The sequence below is a fragment of the Schistocerca piceifrons genome, chromosome X (assembly GCF_021461385.2).
Source record: "Schistocerca piceifrons isolate TAMUIC-IGC-003096 chromosome X, iqSchPice1.1, whole genome shotgun sequence".
Lineage (NCBI taxonomy): Eukaryota > Metazoa > Arthropoda > Insecta > Orthoptera > Acrididae > Schistocerca > Schistocerca piceifrons.
In genome coordinates, this window is record NC_060149.1 from 273,818,405 (window position 1) to 273,837,056 (window position 18,652).

General features: G+C 35.7%; 1 protein-coding gene across 3 annotated transcripts in view; it reads right to left on the minus strand.

Moving 5' to 3' along the window:
• Positions 1-14,463: 14,463 nt before the first annotated feature.
• The window catches only part of LOC124721095 (multivesicular body subunit 12A), a 50,492-nt gene continuing 46,303 nt past the window's right edge, over positions 14,464-18,652 (minus strand). For 2 of the 3 annotated variants that reach the window (XM_047245914.1, XM_047245916.1), the window contains exon 9: positions 16,530-16,641. In XM_047245914.1, the coding sequence (XP_047101870.1) occupies positions 16,606-16,641 (36 nt within the window). In that variant the 3' untranslated portion in view covers positions 16,530-16,605. Of the gene's footprint in view, positions 16,472-16,529; positions 16,642-18,652 lie in introns of those variants that run through there. The other variant, XM_047245915.1, reaches the window with a different exon arrangement.

Sequence of the window (18,652 nt, forward strand, 5' to 3'; positions counted from 1 at the left end):
CCACTCCAAAATTCTCTCAACACTTCATTTTGCTTATTACTAGACCAATACTCATTAATGAAAGCTGTTTTAAACTCCGCTAATGTTTTACACTTCAACATAACATCAGCTGACCAACGCATGGCGTCACCTGCTAAATGGCTTCTAATAAATGAGATTTTCTCTCGCTCAGACCAAGTTGGTGGAATCACATCTTCAAAATCGTTCCAGAAATCTAGCGGATGGATATTTTTGTCTGGATCGAACCGCAAGAACTGCCGACACCCGATAAAAGTGGCGTTTGCAGCTACAACTTGTTGTACATTACCATTACCAGAAGTTACTGAAGCTACTTTACTCTCAATGTTAGCAATGTTAGTACTTACATTTTCTACTTTCATTTCAACATTATCTACTCTTTGCACAATATGAGTAGTGTCAGTTTTGATTGCTTCTACTTCTGCTTGACATATGTTTACTTTTATATTAACATCTTTAAATCTATCTGAGCACAGTTCAGATTCCGCCTCGATCTTTTCTGTTAACTTGTGCTCCAGCTTCGCATCTTCCATTTGGAAGTCTTTGCGAACCTCAGCAACTTCGGATTTAACTGTTTTATACATTTCAGAAAACTGTTGAGCAACCTTTTTCTTAATATCTTCATGATTGTAATCAATTTTATAATTCAAACTGTCTAGATCCTCTTTCAACTTATTGCAACCAGCCTTGAAGGTATCGTCCATTACCTCCAAGCGTTTATTAAAATTTGTTTGGCTGGCCACAATTTCAGACTTTAATTCAGCATTACTGCTTTTGACCTGTTCACTTATTTCAGACTTTAATTCAGCATTATTGGATTCTAATTTATTGTCCATTGCCTCAAACCGCATATTAAAATTTGTTTGGCTGGCCACAATCCTGTTATTTACTTCAATTATATCAGATTTTAAAACAGCTGTCATTCTAGCATTACTGGCAGCTATTGCTTGTAATATAACATTTAAATCAACAGCCCCAGCATCTTTGGGCTGCTCACTAGCTGGCTTTTTATCACACTCAGGTGACGAAAAACTAGCTCCAATACCAGAATCATCAAAACCAAATGAAACTTCTGATTGATTAGTCATATCTAACTGCTCCTTCTTAAACTCTACCATCTCTGATGACTGTTTCATTTTTAATTCATCAGAGAAACTATCATCCAATAAATTTACAATTTCTACCTTCTGCTTTACTACAGGGGTTTCTATTATTGAATCATTGCCCCATTTTACACTACGGTCAGGAGACAATACTTCATTTTTCACTTTAACATTACTACTTTCATGCATATTTACACTTGAAACGTTGTCTGGATTTACAGTTCCCTCAACAGACATAGGTTCTGATTTAAGTTTAACCTCAGTTTCTTTTGACGGTTCCATCGCCGACAGTTTTTTAGTGCAGGTTAGTAAAACTTTTAACAGCTTTTCACTTAACTTAGTTCCTTCTGCACGACGTATGGCGTTGCCGGCGCGGCGTACCAGGATTCCTGATGCGACGTGGCACGTTGAACTGCAGACGGCTCTCCGACGGCTGTTGTGTGTTTGCGTGGCCCGCAATTGCAGGCGCTGCGCCGGCTGCTCCAGCGGACGACTGCGGTGCGGCGAGACTGGCTTTTCGCGATGCCGGCAGCACCGCTAGACTCAGTGCCAGCTCCGTCAATCCAGATGTGTTGTTAATCCAATTGCGTCGTCCACATGCACACGTAACATTTTCACTGTTCTATTCTCAGTTGCGTGTCGCATTTCACTCGCGAATCTGAATAGTTAAAAATCACTTTCACTTAGTTGGTTTCCCGGCCGATGCACCATATGTGGGGCAGCGAGTGAGTTTGTTAAATAATCTACTGTATAAATGATTGCATGTAGAATCAGTTTCTGGCTTTTAGAATGTTGTTAATGCTGTCTTTCGCCGTTCTCAACACTGGCGCTCTATTTATTTTTTTGGCACCCAGAAAGTGATTTAATAAAACATGGAACCAGCAATTAGAGATCCTAGTGCCCACTTTATCTGAGAATGTTATTATAGCTGCAGCTTATAGCTCTGAGGAATTAGGAGATTGTCCGGGATTTCTAATCAAAAACGGTTTTCCAAAATAGTTGAGTATATTCTGAAATTCACTGATAAAAAACACAAGTATCCCTACAACCTAACTAACAGAGCAGTTCAGAGTCTAATGCGCTGATGCAACTATAAATGTCCGAATTAAATGTTGATATGAATGCTCGCCATAATTTGATGAAAATACTTCATCAAACGCCACGCTAAATATTTGGTAGAATGTCTGTCCCGCGACGGCACGTGAAAATACGACAATACGCAAACTGAAGCTAGATAATGAAAATCATCCCACAATTAACACTTCACTTGAAATGTTTTCATGGTTCCGCGTATCTCTAGTAACTTAATACGGCACCCGAGGCTGTTTGTAGCAGTGACACTGATGCGACGCGGCTCCCGACACAGATGGCGTGTCATTCAGCGTCTGGAGAGAACTGAGGCCTTGCTTCCTCGCGCAGCGTTCTTATATATAAAGCCGCGGTGCGGACAGCTAAGGGAACGCCTGATCTTTTCGGCTCTCCCGACTAGCTGCTGGGCTAGTAACGCACCACTTCAAGTTACATAATAATTTATAGCTTCTTTTGCTGATGGCCGAAGAAGCTCTTAATTTAAACGTGCATTCAGCACGCAGGTAAGTATTGATAATAAAATTTTGACGTGGCTAAGTTAAATATTCTTGGCGAGAGAATTAATTAAATTACACTGTACGCAGTAGATGAGCTCTGAACTGGCCCTTTTGAGATCCGCTATCGCTATAATTTTATAGGTATTCAAAAGAAACTTTACACATCTTCATAATCATAGCGGACCTCCAACCTATTTAAATCTAAACATCCTAGCCTTATTTACTAGTCTACTTAATTTATCTTGCTTCCTTCAGTTTTGAGACGAAAACCACAAAATCATGAATTTCCACTAAAATCTTAATATGTGAAATCCAAAGTACTGTTTTTATTAAATCATTATGAAAGATGAATCTAAATATAAATTTTGAAGTCTCTAGCTCTTTCCTGTTGCGCCAATGATTTTTCCAGAAAAAGTCCAAATTTCGAAAATGACTTAAGTTATCGAACTGATATTCAACACACATGAATTTAGTATTATTCCTGACATGCTAGAAGAGTTTTAGGTCATTTGCTTGATTTTTAAGGTATTGCGCAACATTTATGACGTCAGAGCTAGTTACAGAGTTACAGCAGCCTGGCTGGCACACAATGGAAACTGATGTGAATTTACTACAGCGTGAGTAGGCTGCTTCCCTACAAGGGTCACAGTGAAATGATTTTCACAACTGCGTAAAACACAACTTTAGATATGTACCTTCATTATTTTAATAAATGAAAATGATCTGATTCATAAAATGGATTTTATTGCATTTTGAAATCAGGAAGTTACGTTGCCGCACCCTGTATATAATGCCAACTGGATGATAATGTGCAAACGTACTGTTTTAGGAAAATGTTCTTTTTCCATTATGTTTGAGAAAATTACTGGTGCTTTTCACACTGAATGACTAAGTTTATTTTTCTGTTGCCTTCATGAAGTTAATCACACAAAGAATTTGACTACATTGTGCTATGCTTATGTAAAGGTTCATCCCGAAGATCCCAATGAACAGCATTGTCAAACTTGAGTAGCCTTAGTACATACAGTTGAAAACCTTTAAATAAAATTTAATTTTAATATTAAGGTATGAATTGGCCATTAAATTAAACACTAAATCAGTTTGGTTTCTTATTCAAAGCGTGCCATCCAAGTGCTTACTAAGTTAGCCATTTGTACAAAAAATTGCTCTTGTAGCAATTTTTAATTGCATAATTGTTTAACAAATTGTTTTAAGATCAACATTTGTCGCTACGAATCAGAAACAATAAGGAAGTATACATTACTTGTTAATATCACCAAAAAAAAGCATCTTTAAACAAATGCTTGTTGACAATAGTGCACAGAATCTCAGAAATATATTGTGTGGAGAGGCATGACAGCCATCTGTAGTTTTTATGTGACACTTTCTGGTGCACAGATTCAGGGTTTTATTTCAAGGCGAGAAGGGGAGTGGGAGAGCAACTATTACAAGTCTATTTTCCAAATTTAACATGCGACACGTGCCTGTGACATTAATAACAATAAAATTTATAAAAAGTTTTGATAAAATCATAATTTGTGTACACCAGTTGTCATTACAGTGGTTTATATCTTGGGGGAGGAGAGGGGGATTGGGGGGAGGTGTCATGAATCTCTTCTTGGATCTGTCTCCAGACACACTGCTTAAAATGTGTGGTACTCACTGCACTCGTGGACTATGAAGCCAATGGTCAGACACACAGACTGCAGTTGACCAGATATGATGCTGTACAAACAGTAGCAGTGAATACTGTTATTTTGTGCTATCAGAGTTTCTCCTGGAGTATTCTGCCATATGAATTGTTGGTACAGTACAAATTACCAACAAGGAGACTTGCAAACTTGCTGTCACCTCCTGGTGACTGCTGATGAATGATGGGTTTCATTAATAGGGCTTGGTTTTATATTCTTACTGGTAACCGCACCCTCACACTTGCTAAGACCTAATTCGCTGTATTTGTTTATGATGTTCTACTGCTTTTGTAAACACAGTCCCAGAAAGAAGGGCATTGGAGGACCTTTCTTTTTTTGTCATAAGCCACAGTAAAAAGTTTATTAATTTGGTATGTTTAGAATTGCTCTTACAATTTAAAGTGGCACTGAATTCTTAAATTTTTTGTATACAATTGTGACCTATTTGTCTCCAAATTATCTTCAACTTTATTGTAAGCTGGATACACCCAAAATACCTGCCAATACAATTTCGTGTTCAGGAAAGGCACTACTCCATCTCAGTGGTAACACTAATATTAAAGAAAACCCAGTCACATGGTGAATAACTTTTAGTCTGATCACAAGGTTTGTTATTTCCAAGTGTAAAATGATCAGATACAGATGCAAAACTGGATGTTCAGTAACTTCACACAAGAAAGCTACAATCAGACATTACTTCAGAAAATGATCATCCCAAGACTACATTGCATGACAGCAGTATATTTCCACTATTCAGCATTGTTCAAGGTTCACAGTCTTAAATATAATTACATAATATTTTCAAGATATATTTTTCTCTTCAACATACAATGTATTTCAAATACACATTAAAACACATGCTTTGGACAAATAGCAGTAAATAAAATTCATTTTCATATTTCATGTAATACTTCAAGTATGTATCTACTGAACTGGTCAGAATGTTTTGGAGCAGGAGGTTTATTCTTTTCATTGTGATAACAGGTAACTTATATTTTACATTGTACAAAGTCCACAAATTTTATTTTATACATGTTTCCTCATCTCAAGCATTTTATTACCTTCTATTAATTTTGAATTAAACAGAAACCAAATAGTTCCTTTAAAAATACCCCTAAATACAACCATACTTCTGGAGAACATAACATTTGACAGAATAAACAATTTAAGAGCACTCCAAAGTCTATGACTGTGGTCGTATCTTAGCTGCATTTATATCTGATTAAATATTTGTACATTATTCTGTCTTACAATATTTACAGAAAAGAGAGGTGAGTAATATCTCAATTTTCTGACCGAGCAATGCAAACAGAGTCAATTAAAACTGCTCAAAGTGGCAAATTATGGCATTCAATAAATTAGCACTAAACCAGTTCTTTTAACTTTGATGAAGTAGTTTAATACTTTGACAGATACTTCTTTAGAATGCCTAAAACACACAAATACAATAACTGTGTACTTCACCATTCATTACAAGCAAGCAGCTGGAAGAACACACAGGCTGTTAACTTAGAAAAAAGTAATTATTGGCACAAAATATCATTATCAACAGGATTCACAAGCCCATGCATCCATATATTGGAATACGCATATTAAAACACTGGCATTAACAAAATTTTTAACTAAGAGGAATTACAGTACTTGAATACATCAGTCAGATTAAGAGAATAAACATAAAAAGCAATTATTTTACTTCAATTTGTGTCACACTGAGCAAAAAATTTATACTTCACAATCCACAGATAAATAAATAAATTACATGGATATAAGTTATCTATGTTTAGCTCCTTGGAAGGCAGTCTTCAACAGCAGCTTTTCTTAACATTAATGGCACTTCTTGCACCCTGCCCTTTCAAGCATCTAGTCTTCTTCTTCTTGTTCTTCTTCTTTATTATTATTAGTTTATTTGCAGCCTATTCACAATGTGCACAACAACACTCAGAAATGAAACCAATATCAAGATCATGCACAATGTAACTCTTTGAATGATAGTAGTGCACTCTACTGGCTTGTGAAATGCACCTGCTACAAACCTGTCCATTGAAGTAATAATAATAACTTCACAAGGACAATTTAAAATAATTCTGACATTCTGTTGTATGTGATGGATATATAGTTTTAAATTTCAAAGTTACAAATACTACTGTAAAATATAATTTTGTGCATCTACAAATTTATAGACCACAAAAATTTACATCATCAGTCTTTACGCCACCTATGAGGGATTATTTATCAAGCAAGATACAAAATTTAGAAAACACTTTTAAAACTTTCAACCTGAGAATGAGGAGAAAAGAAAAGACCTGTTTGTTCTCACAATGCGGTCTTCAAGTGAATCCTCACAATATGCAACAAACTGTACGTTCAACTTAATTTTGTTCTGAGCTGCCAGGCAGAACTCTTCTACTGAACACCAAATGAAATGAAATTTTTTTCTATTTTGCTTGCATTAAAAAAGTAGTTGTTAATTTAGGATTGATTATGACAAGATCAAGAATGAATTTATTTATCTCAACTCACAGTAAGTCTGAGCCACAAGAATTTTGCCAGCCGTAAACAGTTAGAATAGAAAAAAATATCACTATTGAATATGAGGTTATACTACATTATTTTGCTTTATTTATTTTAAAACAAAAATGCAGTTGCCTCGTGGTGACTGGAATGTTATCAGCAGGGTTAGGATTTTTAGGTGCGCACCTCTTTTCTTAGGGTAAATTAAAGCTCTTTGGAAAGATACCACAGTGTGAAATTTAGCCTCTAGTCGCAAAAATGCGCATTTTTTCATGCCCCTTTCTCCCTCTAACCATGCCCATAATCCCTTTTCCCCCTTTTCTTTTACTGCAGATTTTCAGTACTTATCTTGAGAGCATTTTATTACTTATAAAAGAAATTACTTGCACATTTTATTCAATTTGTATATGGTTTTAGATCAATATAAAATATCCAGAAAATATGCAACTGAAAGCACAGCTGCAACAATTGAAAATAATTGTGCACAAGACAAATCCTCTTCTCTCACTCTATCACTACAAAAGTGTGCAACAATGCAAATAACAATGAATGTATTTCATTCCATCCTTTTAATTTCATCAGAATCAGTACTGATAGCCTGCTGTTTGCAAATGTAAGTTTGTTACTAAATGAGCATATTACTACATTTTACGACGCTGAAGGTGTTCAGTGCCCAATTTTTTGTTCTGGTTCAGGAATTCAAATACGATTCAATAGAAACTGATGGAACTGTTACGCATGTACTATTTGTGACTCAGTAATTTTGTCAGATGTAAAACAAGAGTGAGATTGCATCAAACAACACATTTCCTGCTCTAAGCATAAAAAAGAACAAGACTCTTTAAACAAACAAATCATGGCAACCTGTATTATAAAATGCATTTCAACAGTGTTCCTTAGCACTCCAAAATTTGAAGGAATTCAGAACTGATTGTGTGCGGCTCTTGCACAAGCAGGAATTCCACCCAGTAAGATGAACCATCCAACCTTCAAACAATTTCTTAAAAAATAACTGAAGATGTCTATGTCCGTTGAGAGTATTTTACAAAAAACTACATGGAGCTTGTTTGCCAACAAATCACACACAGAATCAAGGAGAAAGTATCTGACTGCAATGGATGACTCATTCTGGATAAAATCATAGACTCAACAGAACAATAAGTTTAGAACATTTTAATTTTCCCCTTAGTAGGAGAGTTAAGCCAATGATGTTAAAAATGTATGAGCCACAGGAAACCAATTCTGGTACAGTAATGCAATCAACCATCATGAATTTCTGTTAAAAACTATGGCCGAATGGCATCGAGTTTGAAAAAGTTCTTCTGTTGGTTACAGAGCAGGCTCCGTACATAGTTTCAGCTGTTAACCAATTGAAACCTTTATTCACTACATTGAAGCACGTAACATGTTTGGTACATGCCTTTCATAGGACTTGTGAATCCATAAGGAAAGACTATGACATTGCAGACCAATTCATCTTTGCCCTGAAGAAGAGTCTACTGAAAGCTCGTGTCGTGTTGCTGCCTACAGGGAAATCACTGGCCTGCCCTTTCCAAACTTCCTGCTCATTACTCACCGAGGATCTTTGATTGATTGTGCTGCTGTGTTGTGTGAGAATTTTGACAAGATTAAACGGTTGATGTTTTGTCTGAACCCAGCCAACACAGGTGCAATTTCCAAGGCACAGCAGCTTCTGATACTTGGGAAAATATATAATTTGCAGACGAAACTATTTTATCTCCAGAGTTACAAGTACTTGACTGCAGCTATTAAATAATTAGAAGACCAAGGTCTTGAAAAGGAAAAACAATGAGATACTTTTATGTGCATGAGGGAGCAAAAAAATGGCCCTGAGCACTATGGGACTTAACATCCGAGGTCATCAGTCCCCTAGAACTTAGAGAACTACCTGAACCTAACTAACCTAAGGACATCACACACACACACACACACCCATGCCTGAGGCAGGATTCAAACCTGCGACCGTAGCAATTGCGTGGTTCCAGACTGAAGCGCCTACAACCGCTCAGCCACAACGGCCGGCCATGAGGGAGCAGTTAGATGATTTGCCAAAAACAAAGTTGAGTCTAGTATTCAGAAGAATCTTGATATTGAGGAATCTGACATCTGTAGAGTTACCATTCTGAGTGAATACAAAGTTTGATCCACTGGTTTCTGTGGATTTCAAATGAAGCTTTAGCATCTACAACAGCATTCTATCTCCTAATAGAAACAGAATTTTTTTAAAAAATGAAGAGATGCTTTATGTCTCACAGTACAATAGGTCCACGTTTTTTCATTGTTCTGAAGAGTCATGATTTGATGTACTTGTTTGTAACTCAATAAAGTACAAAAGAAGAAAGAGAATTTCTTGAATTCTTTGAGTCAATCATCAACTTTTTGTCTCTTTTTATTACCTAGTTTGGCACCATTTCCCAGCTGAAATTTGCACCTATAATTCCTAACCCTGGTTATTAAACTGGTACTGCACTGATAATCCAGACTCTTGGAAAAATTACACAATTTTGCATGGTACTAGTAAATATTTATTAAATTACAGTTTCATGTCTTTAGCAAAGTGACTGCAGTTAATGCCTAACATGGCAGTGATGTGTTGCATTGATGACTTTCAGAAAATAGGAACACCTCCACTGACAGCTCACATGATACCATGAGGAACATTGGAAACTTCCATCCTCTAAAAATTGAATCACAATTATCATCAGAAGTTTCAAATTGTCTAACAAAAATGTGTGTGCCCGCACGCACACACGCACACACCCACACCCGCACACGCACACACCCACACTGCTGCAAGCTTGACAAGCAGTTTTGAGAGTTACTACTAGTCTTCTTCTTATTGGATGATAATTCATTCCTAAGGTAACAAGTTACAATGAACTTGAATTGACAAATAGCATTGTGCTTACTACAATAATTTCTCAACAGCACAGATGAACTGTACTGAAGGAACAAGTAAAGCAATAGCTTCTAAAAAAGGGCACAAAACTGATGAAAAGCTGAACTATCAACAAAAGCACAAAAATTGTTAAATACAGACTACCAATGGTTAGCCACATTCAGATGGTGCATTGAAGAAAGTAGAGGGTTTTTGAAAGAAGGGATGGAAGAATGAGACTATGAAAGCTACAGTGGTCTAACACACAATTTGGTTGAATTACACGTATTGAAAACACTTGACAACATATTTCTAAACATGCAGCTGTGTCATAGTCATTCATACTGATGGTGAGATAGAGGCAGGAACTGAAACACTTTCCTGCTCAATAATCATATTACTCAGCTTTAATTTTCCAACATCTCATACTTCCCCAAGTCATTTCACACTTGAGTGTGATTTTGGTGTATATTCTTGAGTAATACATTACTAGTAAAAATGATTATGGAGCTGGATCCCTGTGTTACAGAAACTACTGTGTGGGAAATTGTATTTTATTTTAATACAGGTGACATACTTTTATGAGAGATTCGGCAACTGTTCAAATTTTTGAAATATTTATTGTAACAGTCTCAGTCTGAGACTCTTATGATGAATATTTTATAAGTATTTTACTTTCTTAGCAATAATGTAATTATTGCAAATAAATAGTATTAGGGGAAAGTATTATTGTCATTATTTTGTTGAATTTGAACTGGAAGACAACACTGAACACTATTCCTGCTCAGAATGTTATATTTAGGACTATGACATGGGCAGTAATTGGTTAGAATATTGATGAAAATGGTGCCAGAGTTTTGCTAAGTAATAGTAACTGTGATATGCTAGTACCAAAGGAAACCAAAAACAAAGATCTCTCTTGAGAAAAACTGTGATACCTTTATAGATTGAAATAACAGCTCCTGGAATGTGGTAGATCAGTAAAAGATACGGGTATGCTGTTTAAAATTAATAACACATACTCCTAAATATTTTCTGTGGAAATTCATCAAAGAATGACTTTCTGTGTATTAAAGATTGAGGGATCACAACTTGTACACTTGTTATTTATATGGACTAATACAAGTTAATGATAACACAGATGTTACACAGGAGACACTCTAAAAGATCTGAGGTGCAGTAATACCTTCTTTTCAATGAAACATGAAATGTTTTCACAAAACTAATTTAAAAAATAGGACTTTCATATATTGGATGGAATGGTTCAAGACATGTGAGTAGTAAGAGAGGTGGTGGCACATTTGCACTAAATAAAGAAATAAGAAAAGCCCTCTAATAAAACGATAACTGTATAAAATGGAAGCAGTGAAAACATTTATTTACACATTTTTATAGCATGAAAGTCACTAATCTAGATAACATATTATAGGATACCATCTTGACAATTTATTGACTTTGCACACATCTTTTCTCAGGTGCTCGATCTCTTAATTTGTAATTTCTCAATATTACAGAAAATGACTTTATTGGACACACAAATTGCCAGACCCTTTTTAACCTTGGTAAATAAAATAAAGATTTTCTTTATCCTGTTCCTCTCCTCTTCCCCTTTCCTCAGCTATTTTTACTTGTTGATAACTTTGTATGCTATCGGAGTAGTTCTTTTTGTGCACTTTGTAATTATTACATTGTAATATTTTGTTTCCAATATGAATATGTATGTTGGCACGACACATATATGGTTACATATCGAGTTTGTGCTGTTTGTACGTGCCTCATATCCTCTTTTAGCAGGTTATGGCATTGCAATTTGAAGATGATTTGAGAAGTGCTGTTTTTATACGACTGATGTTTCTGAATATTGGCACTGCATGTTGTTTAATATACAGATTTCAGTTAATATGGTTCTCATATATTACTTTTTGTATAACATCTGTAATTCTCAGGTTTGTCGCTTAAACTGAAGTGACCTGGAGAAAGAAAAACTCTTGAGGTCTGCCTGACCTGTCTCTCCTTCCGAACCTTCCAAACTTATGCTTCTTTCTTCCCTATCAAATGAATTAATAGTTCTGAAATCTAGAAACAGAATTTTTCCTACTTTTATTGTGTATCAGCACTACTGGAATTTTACCTCCTGAAGATAAGTTCTGACCAGCCACTCACTCTCCTTGTAATTTTAAATTACTCAAATGAATTTTCTCTCCAATTATGTAAAACATAGCCAGTCAAGACTAAAAGAGGTTACCATCATAGGAAAGTGCCATAAACTGGATCCCCCCCAAAGCAGACCCTTTGGTTTCTTGGCTCTGCATTCTCTTGTGAGACCAGGTGCAAATAGCAGTTTTGGCTTCTAACACACACTAGCAGAGTGCACGCCAACCGCTTCAGTTGTTACTTATCAGTTCTCCATTACATGTTTTGACAAGGGAAAAAGTTTTTACATTGTGCTACATTTTTCATATTTTCTAAGAATAAAGAGTAAATGGCGTATAACTTCGTGAGGTAAACATCAGTTCCATCACAGATTTAAAACTGTTCACAGGTCTCCAATGAAATTTATATTGTTGTTTAGAGGTGATGATAGAGAAGAGACTAACTCACTTCCATTTTCCTCAATATAGCTAAATTGTAAATTGTATTAAACCTACCACATATTGCATTACTGATATTCCAAAAGACAATACCCTGAGATTTAAAAACGACATCCAATTACTTTATCGCAAGAAAGTTTTTCTGTATTTCTAAAATGTGTTATTGAATTTTTTTTTATTACATATTTCTGTCTTCAGAATTAATTTTAAAAATGGCGGCACAAGAAAAACGGAAATTGAGAAGATTGGACACACACACACGTGTCTGATCTCAACAGTAATGTGGCCACCTCATCAGACTGACTGAAGCCAGTATGTTACAATTACGAAATAGGTCAGATTTTTTAATGTATATCAGGTTTAAAACTGAAAAGTGTTGGACAAAAGTAATGTTCAAACTGCAAAATATAGTGAAATTTATATAAATCTTTTAATTATCGCACACTTAAAAATTATTTAACTTCCTTATGAGCAACATTGTACTCTCAGTACCAATATGCTGTGGGATTGTGCCACCTTTGCTTTCACAGCCTCAAATCCACCACCAAAAAACTTATAGATTTCGTTATTGTTCCAAGCACATAGGTATGTGGTCAGAATGCTAGAGAAACTGGAACCAGATTGAAGAAAAGAAGAGAGGGACGAGTCATTCATTACATACTGGTGAAAAATATGAAGTACAAGAATGCTGAAAGAAATCTAAGTAATTAAAAATGTTGAAGAAGAAACATAGTGATTACAGAGCCCACCCAGTATGTTGACATTTAGAGAGAGAGAGAGAGAGAGAGAGAGAGAGAGAGAGAGAGAGAGAGAGAGAGAGAGAGATTTAGCCACTAAAGATCACAAGATTACTGGAACAATTTGGTTATCATTTTGTGGATGATGGGCAGTGACAAGAAATGTTGGGTTCATGAATAAGAAGAAATCTCGCTATAATTAGGCAAATTCCGTGTTTACAATAAGTGGAAACTATAGGATGATGTATAATGTGTTGAACATGTGTGCAAATTTGTCAACAATAGAATATAAGACTAAGGGAAGAAACACTTTTCTATAAAATGTAAGTCAATAAGAGATAATATGAGCATTTGAAACCAATAAACATAAAATTTAAAAATGAAGAGTGGGAATTACTCACTAAACATGGTCACATGGGAATTTTGGAACCAACTTATATTGCCTAATATGGTATGGTTACTTCTCCATAGTTCTGGACTATTATGTCATTAACATCCTCAAATCAAATAAATAAAACTTCTTTTCTGGTGTCTCAGAGAGAAAGTGGAACAAGAAGTAATCAGTTATAAGACCATGACTGTGTAATAGTAGTTACAATGAAAGATTCAATACTGAAGAGAAACAGAACTGGGTAATAAGAGACTTGTCTAATAGGAGCTTGAAAGACTCTTGGATTTAGTGAAGCCAAATCATTTTAAGTGTAATAGCAGCAGTATCACGGAATGTGAAATAAATAATTTTAGTGAGAAGATATTAATGACTATCAAGTCAGGTGTCGGGGAGAGGTGATCACAGGAATGTCAAAATAAAATTACTGGTAGTATTATTTATAGTTAAAAGTTGTGTTTCAGGATGATCAGACTATTCCCCCTTTCAGTAAAATTCATATCTCTGATAAAAATTACTGCAATCATAAACCATATTCTGTGCAATTACTATATTATTTGTAGATGATAACCTGGAACAAAGATGAACCCAATGATGCGGAGCAGACTTCTAATCTATACTCAAAACATCATGCATAAAATCCGAGATATATTTCCTGTTTGCAGCCATACCATTGCGATTGACATATGGTATTATCCAGTAACATATACAACAGAATGTCTACATGGAGAGCTCTAATAAGTTGCAAACACAATGGTAAAAAAAACTAAAGTAAAGCACATAATCCAATTTCAAGGCAGTAACTGACTAGGAAACACATCAATAATAAGCACCAATATTCAGCTTCAGTGGCCATACTAAAGTGCGACAATATGAAAAAGTTAAAATACAGTCCACATTTTTTAATACTTAAACAGAATGTAAGATATTTAAAAATGACAGACCAAAAACAAACAAAAAAGGCAAGAAAAGAGAAATTGAGAATAACATTATGGAAAAGGTCTTCCAAGATCAATTGTTTTTACTGTTCCCGTTTTCTTAGAGTTTGCCTCTATGGACAATAGTTATAGAAGCAGTTACATCCTATAATGCTACATTAAAAACTGAAAATTTTTCAACATTTTTCAAGTACAGAAATATATACAACAATTTTAATACACTGCAAGGGAGAGGGGGGGGGGGGGTGAAAGAAAAATAAATAAAATGTGGAACAATGCTGATATACATGTAAGAGAAACAATAGGCAGCTTCTCAAATTTGTGAGAGGCATTAGTGATATAATGAGAAGTATCAAGAGTATCACACAGCATACTCTTAGATAAAAAAGTGAGTGAGGTCCTATACATAATACATGGCTCTACACAGTTAGTGGAAGTAATGAGCAAATGATGACTGCCCTGTGCACCTATCCCTCACTTCCCACATGCACAAATATACAAATAAATAACTCCCACCCTTCCTTCCTTCCTCACACACACACACACACACACACACACACACACACACACACACACACACACAGAGAGAGAGAGAGAGAGAGAGAGAGAGAGAGAGAGAGAGAGAGAGAGAGAGAGAGAGAGAGAGAGTGTACTTTACACTTAAGAGTTAGTCTTCTCTTTTCAAACGAATCATACCTCATATGAAGTTTATTACAGATGAATGGGGGAGGGTTAAAATATAACAATACACTTAGAGCAAAGTGTAAATGGTGGGACAGCATACCAGGGGTATTAAGAGCTGGCATAGAGTTTCTGACTTAACTAAATAAATATCACAATAAAAGCTTAATTAAATAAACAAAATGGTGTAACAATTTCATTTCAAGTGCTGATTGCTCTACTTCCTGTTTTTTTTCCATTTCCTTGGGCCTAGTATTACAATACAGCTTATTAAGACAGTTCAACTGAAAAGTCATTAAATAAGCTTTCATGTGCAACAGCATGCATAAACTGTGATCAGGCACTAAGAATGCAGCCTCAGTTTTCCTACTTTGGTGACATCTGGCATTTGTTGGTCACAACATGGGATACAAGCAGCATACATTACAATATCATCATTTACTATAAAAGAGAAACTTCTTCCTGCTCTGCACCACATTGTGATATGTATTCAAAATAGTTGTAGCATCATAATAAACTCAAAACTGTAATATTATTTGTGCTGCACGGGAAGCTGTAGAACCCATCAGCCACATAAATAAATGTGACGAAAAAACAGCACATACAAACAGCTGATACAACAGCATTTTATGTATGCCTAAAAATTCATATGATCTTCAGTAACCAATAAACATACTTAAACATCAAAATTAATTCAAACAATGTCACATAAAGTCTTGATTCACAGTCTCCCCAGAACATGATGGAAGAATCACTACTAAGGCACGAACAGACAGAAAACACCACCACAAGCTTCCCGTGAGTCACAACTATCAAACCATTATAGATAGTACTAGGAAGACATACACATATATTACTTCATTCCACAATACAATCACATGCTCAGTAGGTAGACATTAAATGACATGATATACCATACGTTTCATAATTTGTCATCCATTTGTCAAAATACAAAATTATTGTTTTTATGTTTTATTCTACCTCTCTTTAACAACTCCAATGAAGCAACTATAAATATTCAACACTTCCATTATATTTTATAAAACATGTTTCACTATTCAATCTAAAATATACCTGAGGCATCATTACTTTTATAGCACATGTAGAGCTCAGCTACATAAACTGAACATTATTCTTAAATCACCTCTGAAAAAAATACATTTTTCGCTGTTATCTTTATAATCAAAACCAAAAATCAGTAATGCAACAATCTTACTTGGATTATTTAAATGCAATTACAATACACAATTATAATGCCCTATACCAATATACAATAAGTTCAGTCAATCTTCTCACAAGTGAAATCCAAAGAGCACAGCAGGGAGTACCTATAAAAGTCCCATTAGCACACTTTAAAATAGACCAGTCTTAGGATCAACTTAGTGTCATACGATATTTGATATGTAAGGAACAGATACATCATATACATACTGACCACTTCAAAACTAAGTTCTTCATGCAGTTATGTTTGCCTCTCAATTCTGAAGTCATAATCAAACTGAAACAATGAACATTTGAATTAGTAAAACAAAACAAGAAGATAGAAATGGTATTTTTTACAACTTTTTAATAATTAAAATATATCAAACCAAATGATAACTACACAAATCTCTTAAAATCTCCACTCAATAAAGCTGTGTCTAATGAGTGAGCATTAAAGTTTTTCTAAACAAGAGTGCATTTAACAAATGTCAGAGATGTATAACAAGTATAGCTGAAAGTGAAATATACTGCATATATAACATTTTGTGCACTGGTTGTAAAATATTTACATCCAATACTTAAAATCTGTATAGATCCCTTATGATATAACTTCAATACTTTGTTCATTTATGCATGTAGCTGTTACATTCTGTATCTCAAATTCCTATTTTTATTGCTTATTTCCATTTTCCTTCACTACATTATTGCGAGAATACAGCTTTGTCACAACAGGTTAAGTCTGAAAAAACAAAATCCAACCACACAGCATGGGTACCCTACTGAAATTATTTGTTGAGAATATATGTTTAAGTATAAGTGATTTTTGGATAAACATTTTTTTATCCATTTCTAGTCAATTGAACCTTGCATACACTAGAATGTGAAGCACCATTCTTTGCTGCATCAGTGAATTGTCTACCTTTTGCACCATTCTTAAGACTTCCAGCATGACTCCATCAATAGCATTATGACTTTTACTCACAATATGATACACCCTTTAATGAATGCTATCCTCAAACAAAGACAGCAAACATGCTGTACACTGTCCAATTTGTCGTGCTAAGTGGCCCCCTTGCTGCCTGCTTTGACAGACTGGGAAGTTATTACTGAGCTGGATATTTTGGAGAGTGTGCACCTGATATCAAATGGAGAAATCAACAGTAGATAATGATCCCTATAGCAGTGTTCTGCATCTCATTCAGAATGGAGTAATTCTCTAAATACAATTCGCTTAGTACATATCTTGAAGTGAGGTATAAAGTAGGAAACGTGTGACATATAATATGTGGAAGAGGAATGGAAGGGGTGGAGATAAAAAAGAGGATGAGGGAGACTGTGGATAGGAGAATGTGAGTGTAGATTGAGTGACATGAGGAGCATAATAACAGGAGCGAAGTTGGGTAAGGGGCATGAGGTCGGGATAAATACAAGATCAAAGATGTGTTTGAAGAGCAATTTACATCTACATAATTTTGAGAAGCTGTTATTTGGGGCATTGGTTACGAAGCTGCCACTGAAAATGTGCATGTTGTGTTCAGCAGAGTGTTCTGCACTATGAGGTCACCACTGCTCTTGATCACAGTTTGGCAGTGGCCCTTCATTCAGCTGGAAGTTGGTTGGTGGTCATGCCCACATAAAAGGCTGTACAAAAGTTACAGCAAAGCTGACATATGATATGAGTGTCTTCACAGGTTCCCTGCCTCTGAAAGTGTAGGAAATGCCAGTGATGAGTCTGTAATAAAATGTGATAGGAGGCTGTATGGGATAGTTCTTCTGTCCCTACACTTGGTATATGAACCATGTGGCAAGAATTTTGGAGTAGGTGTAGCATAAGGACAGATCAAAATATTTTGTAGGTTAGTTGGGTGGGTGCAGCAGCAAAGCAGCACTCCCTTATTACCCAGTATCTTCTCAGACAGAACTTGACTGCTCAGAGTATCTGTAGTATCCCTTTTACTGTGTTCTATTTTCTTTCTAAATCCAATCATTCTCTTCATCATGTGCCATATGTAACTCCCCCTCCCCCTCCCCCTCCCCCCCCCCCCCCGCCAGACTTTACCACAGAGAGCTTACTGATGCGATGTTTCTATTCAGTTCTGTTGCTGCCGCCTGTCTCTCTCAGAAGCCTTCAGCTAGTGCCCCCCCTCCCCCCCCCCCCCAAAAAAAAAATTCCTCTGGGTCAGAGAGAGAGAGAGAGGGAGAGAGAGAGAGAGAGAGAGAGAGAGAGAGAGAGAGAGCGCCTATCACCACTCAGCTCCTGAATGATACAGTGATGGTTACCTCATCCCTTCCATTATTTGTGATAT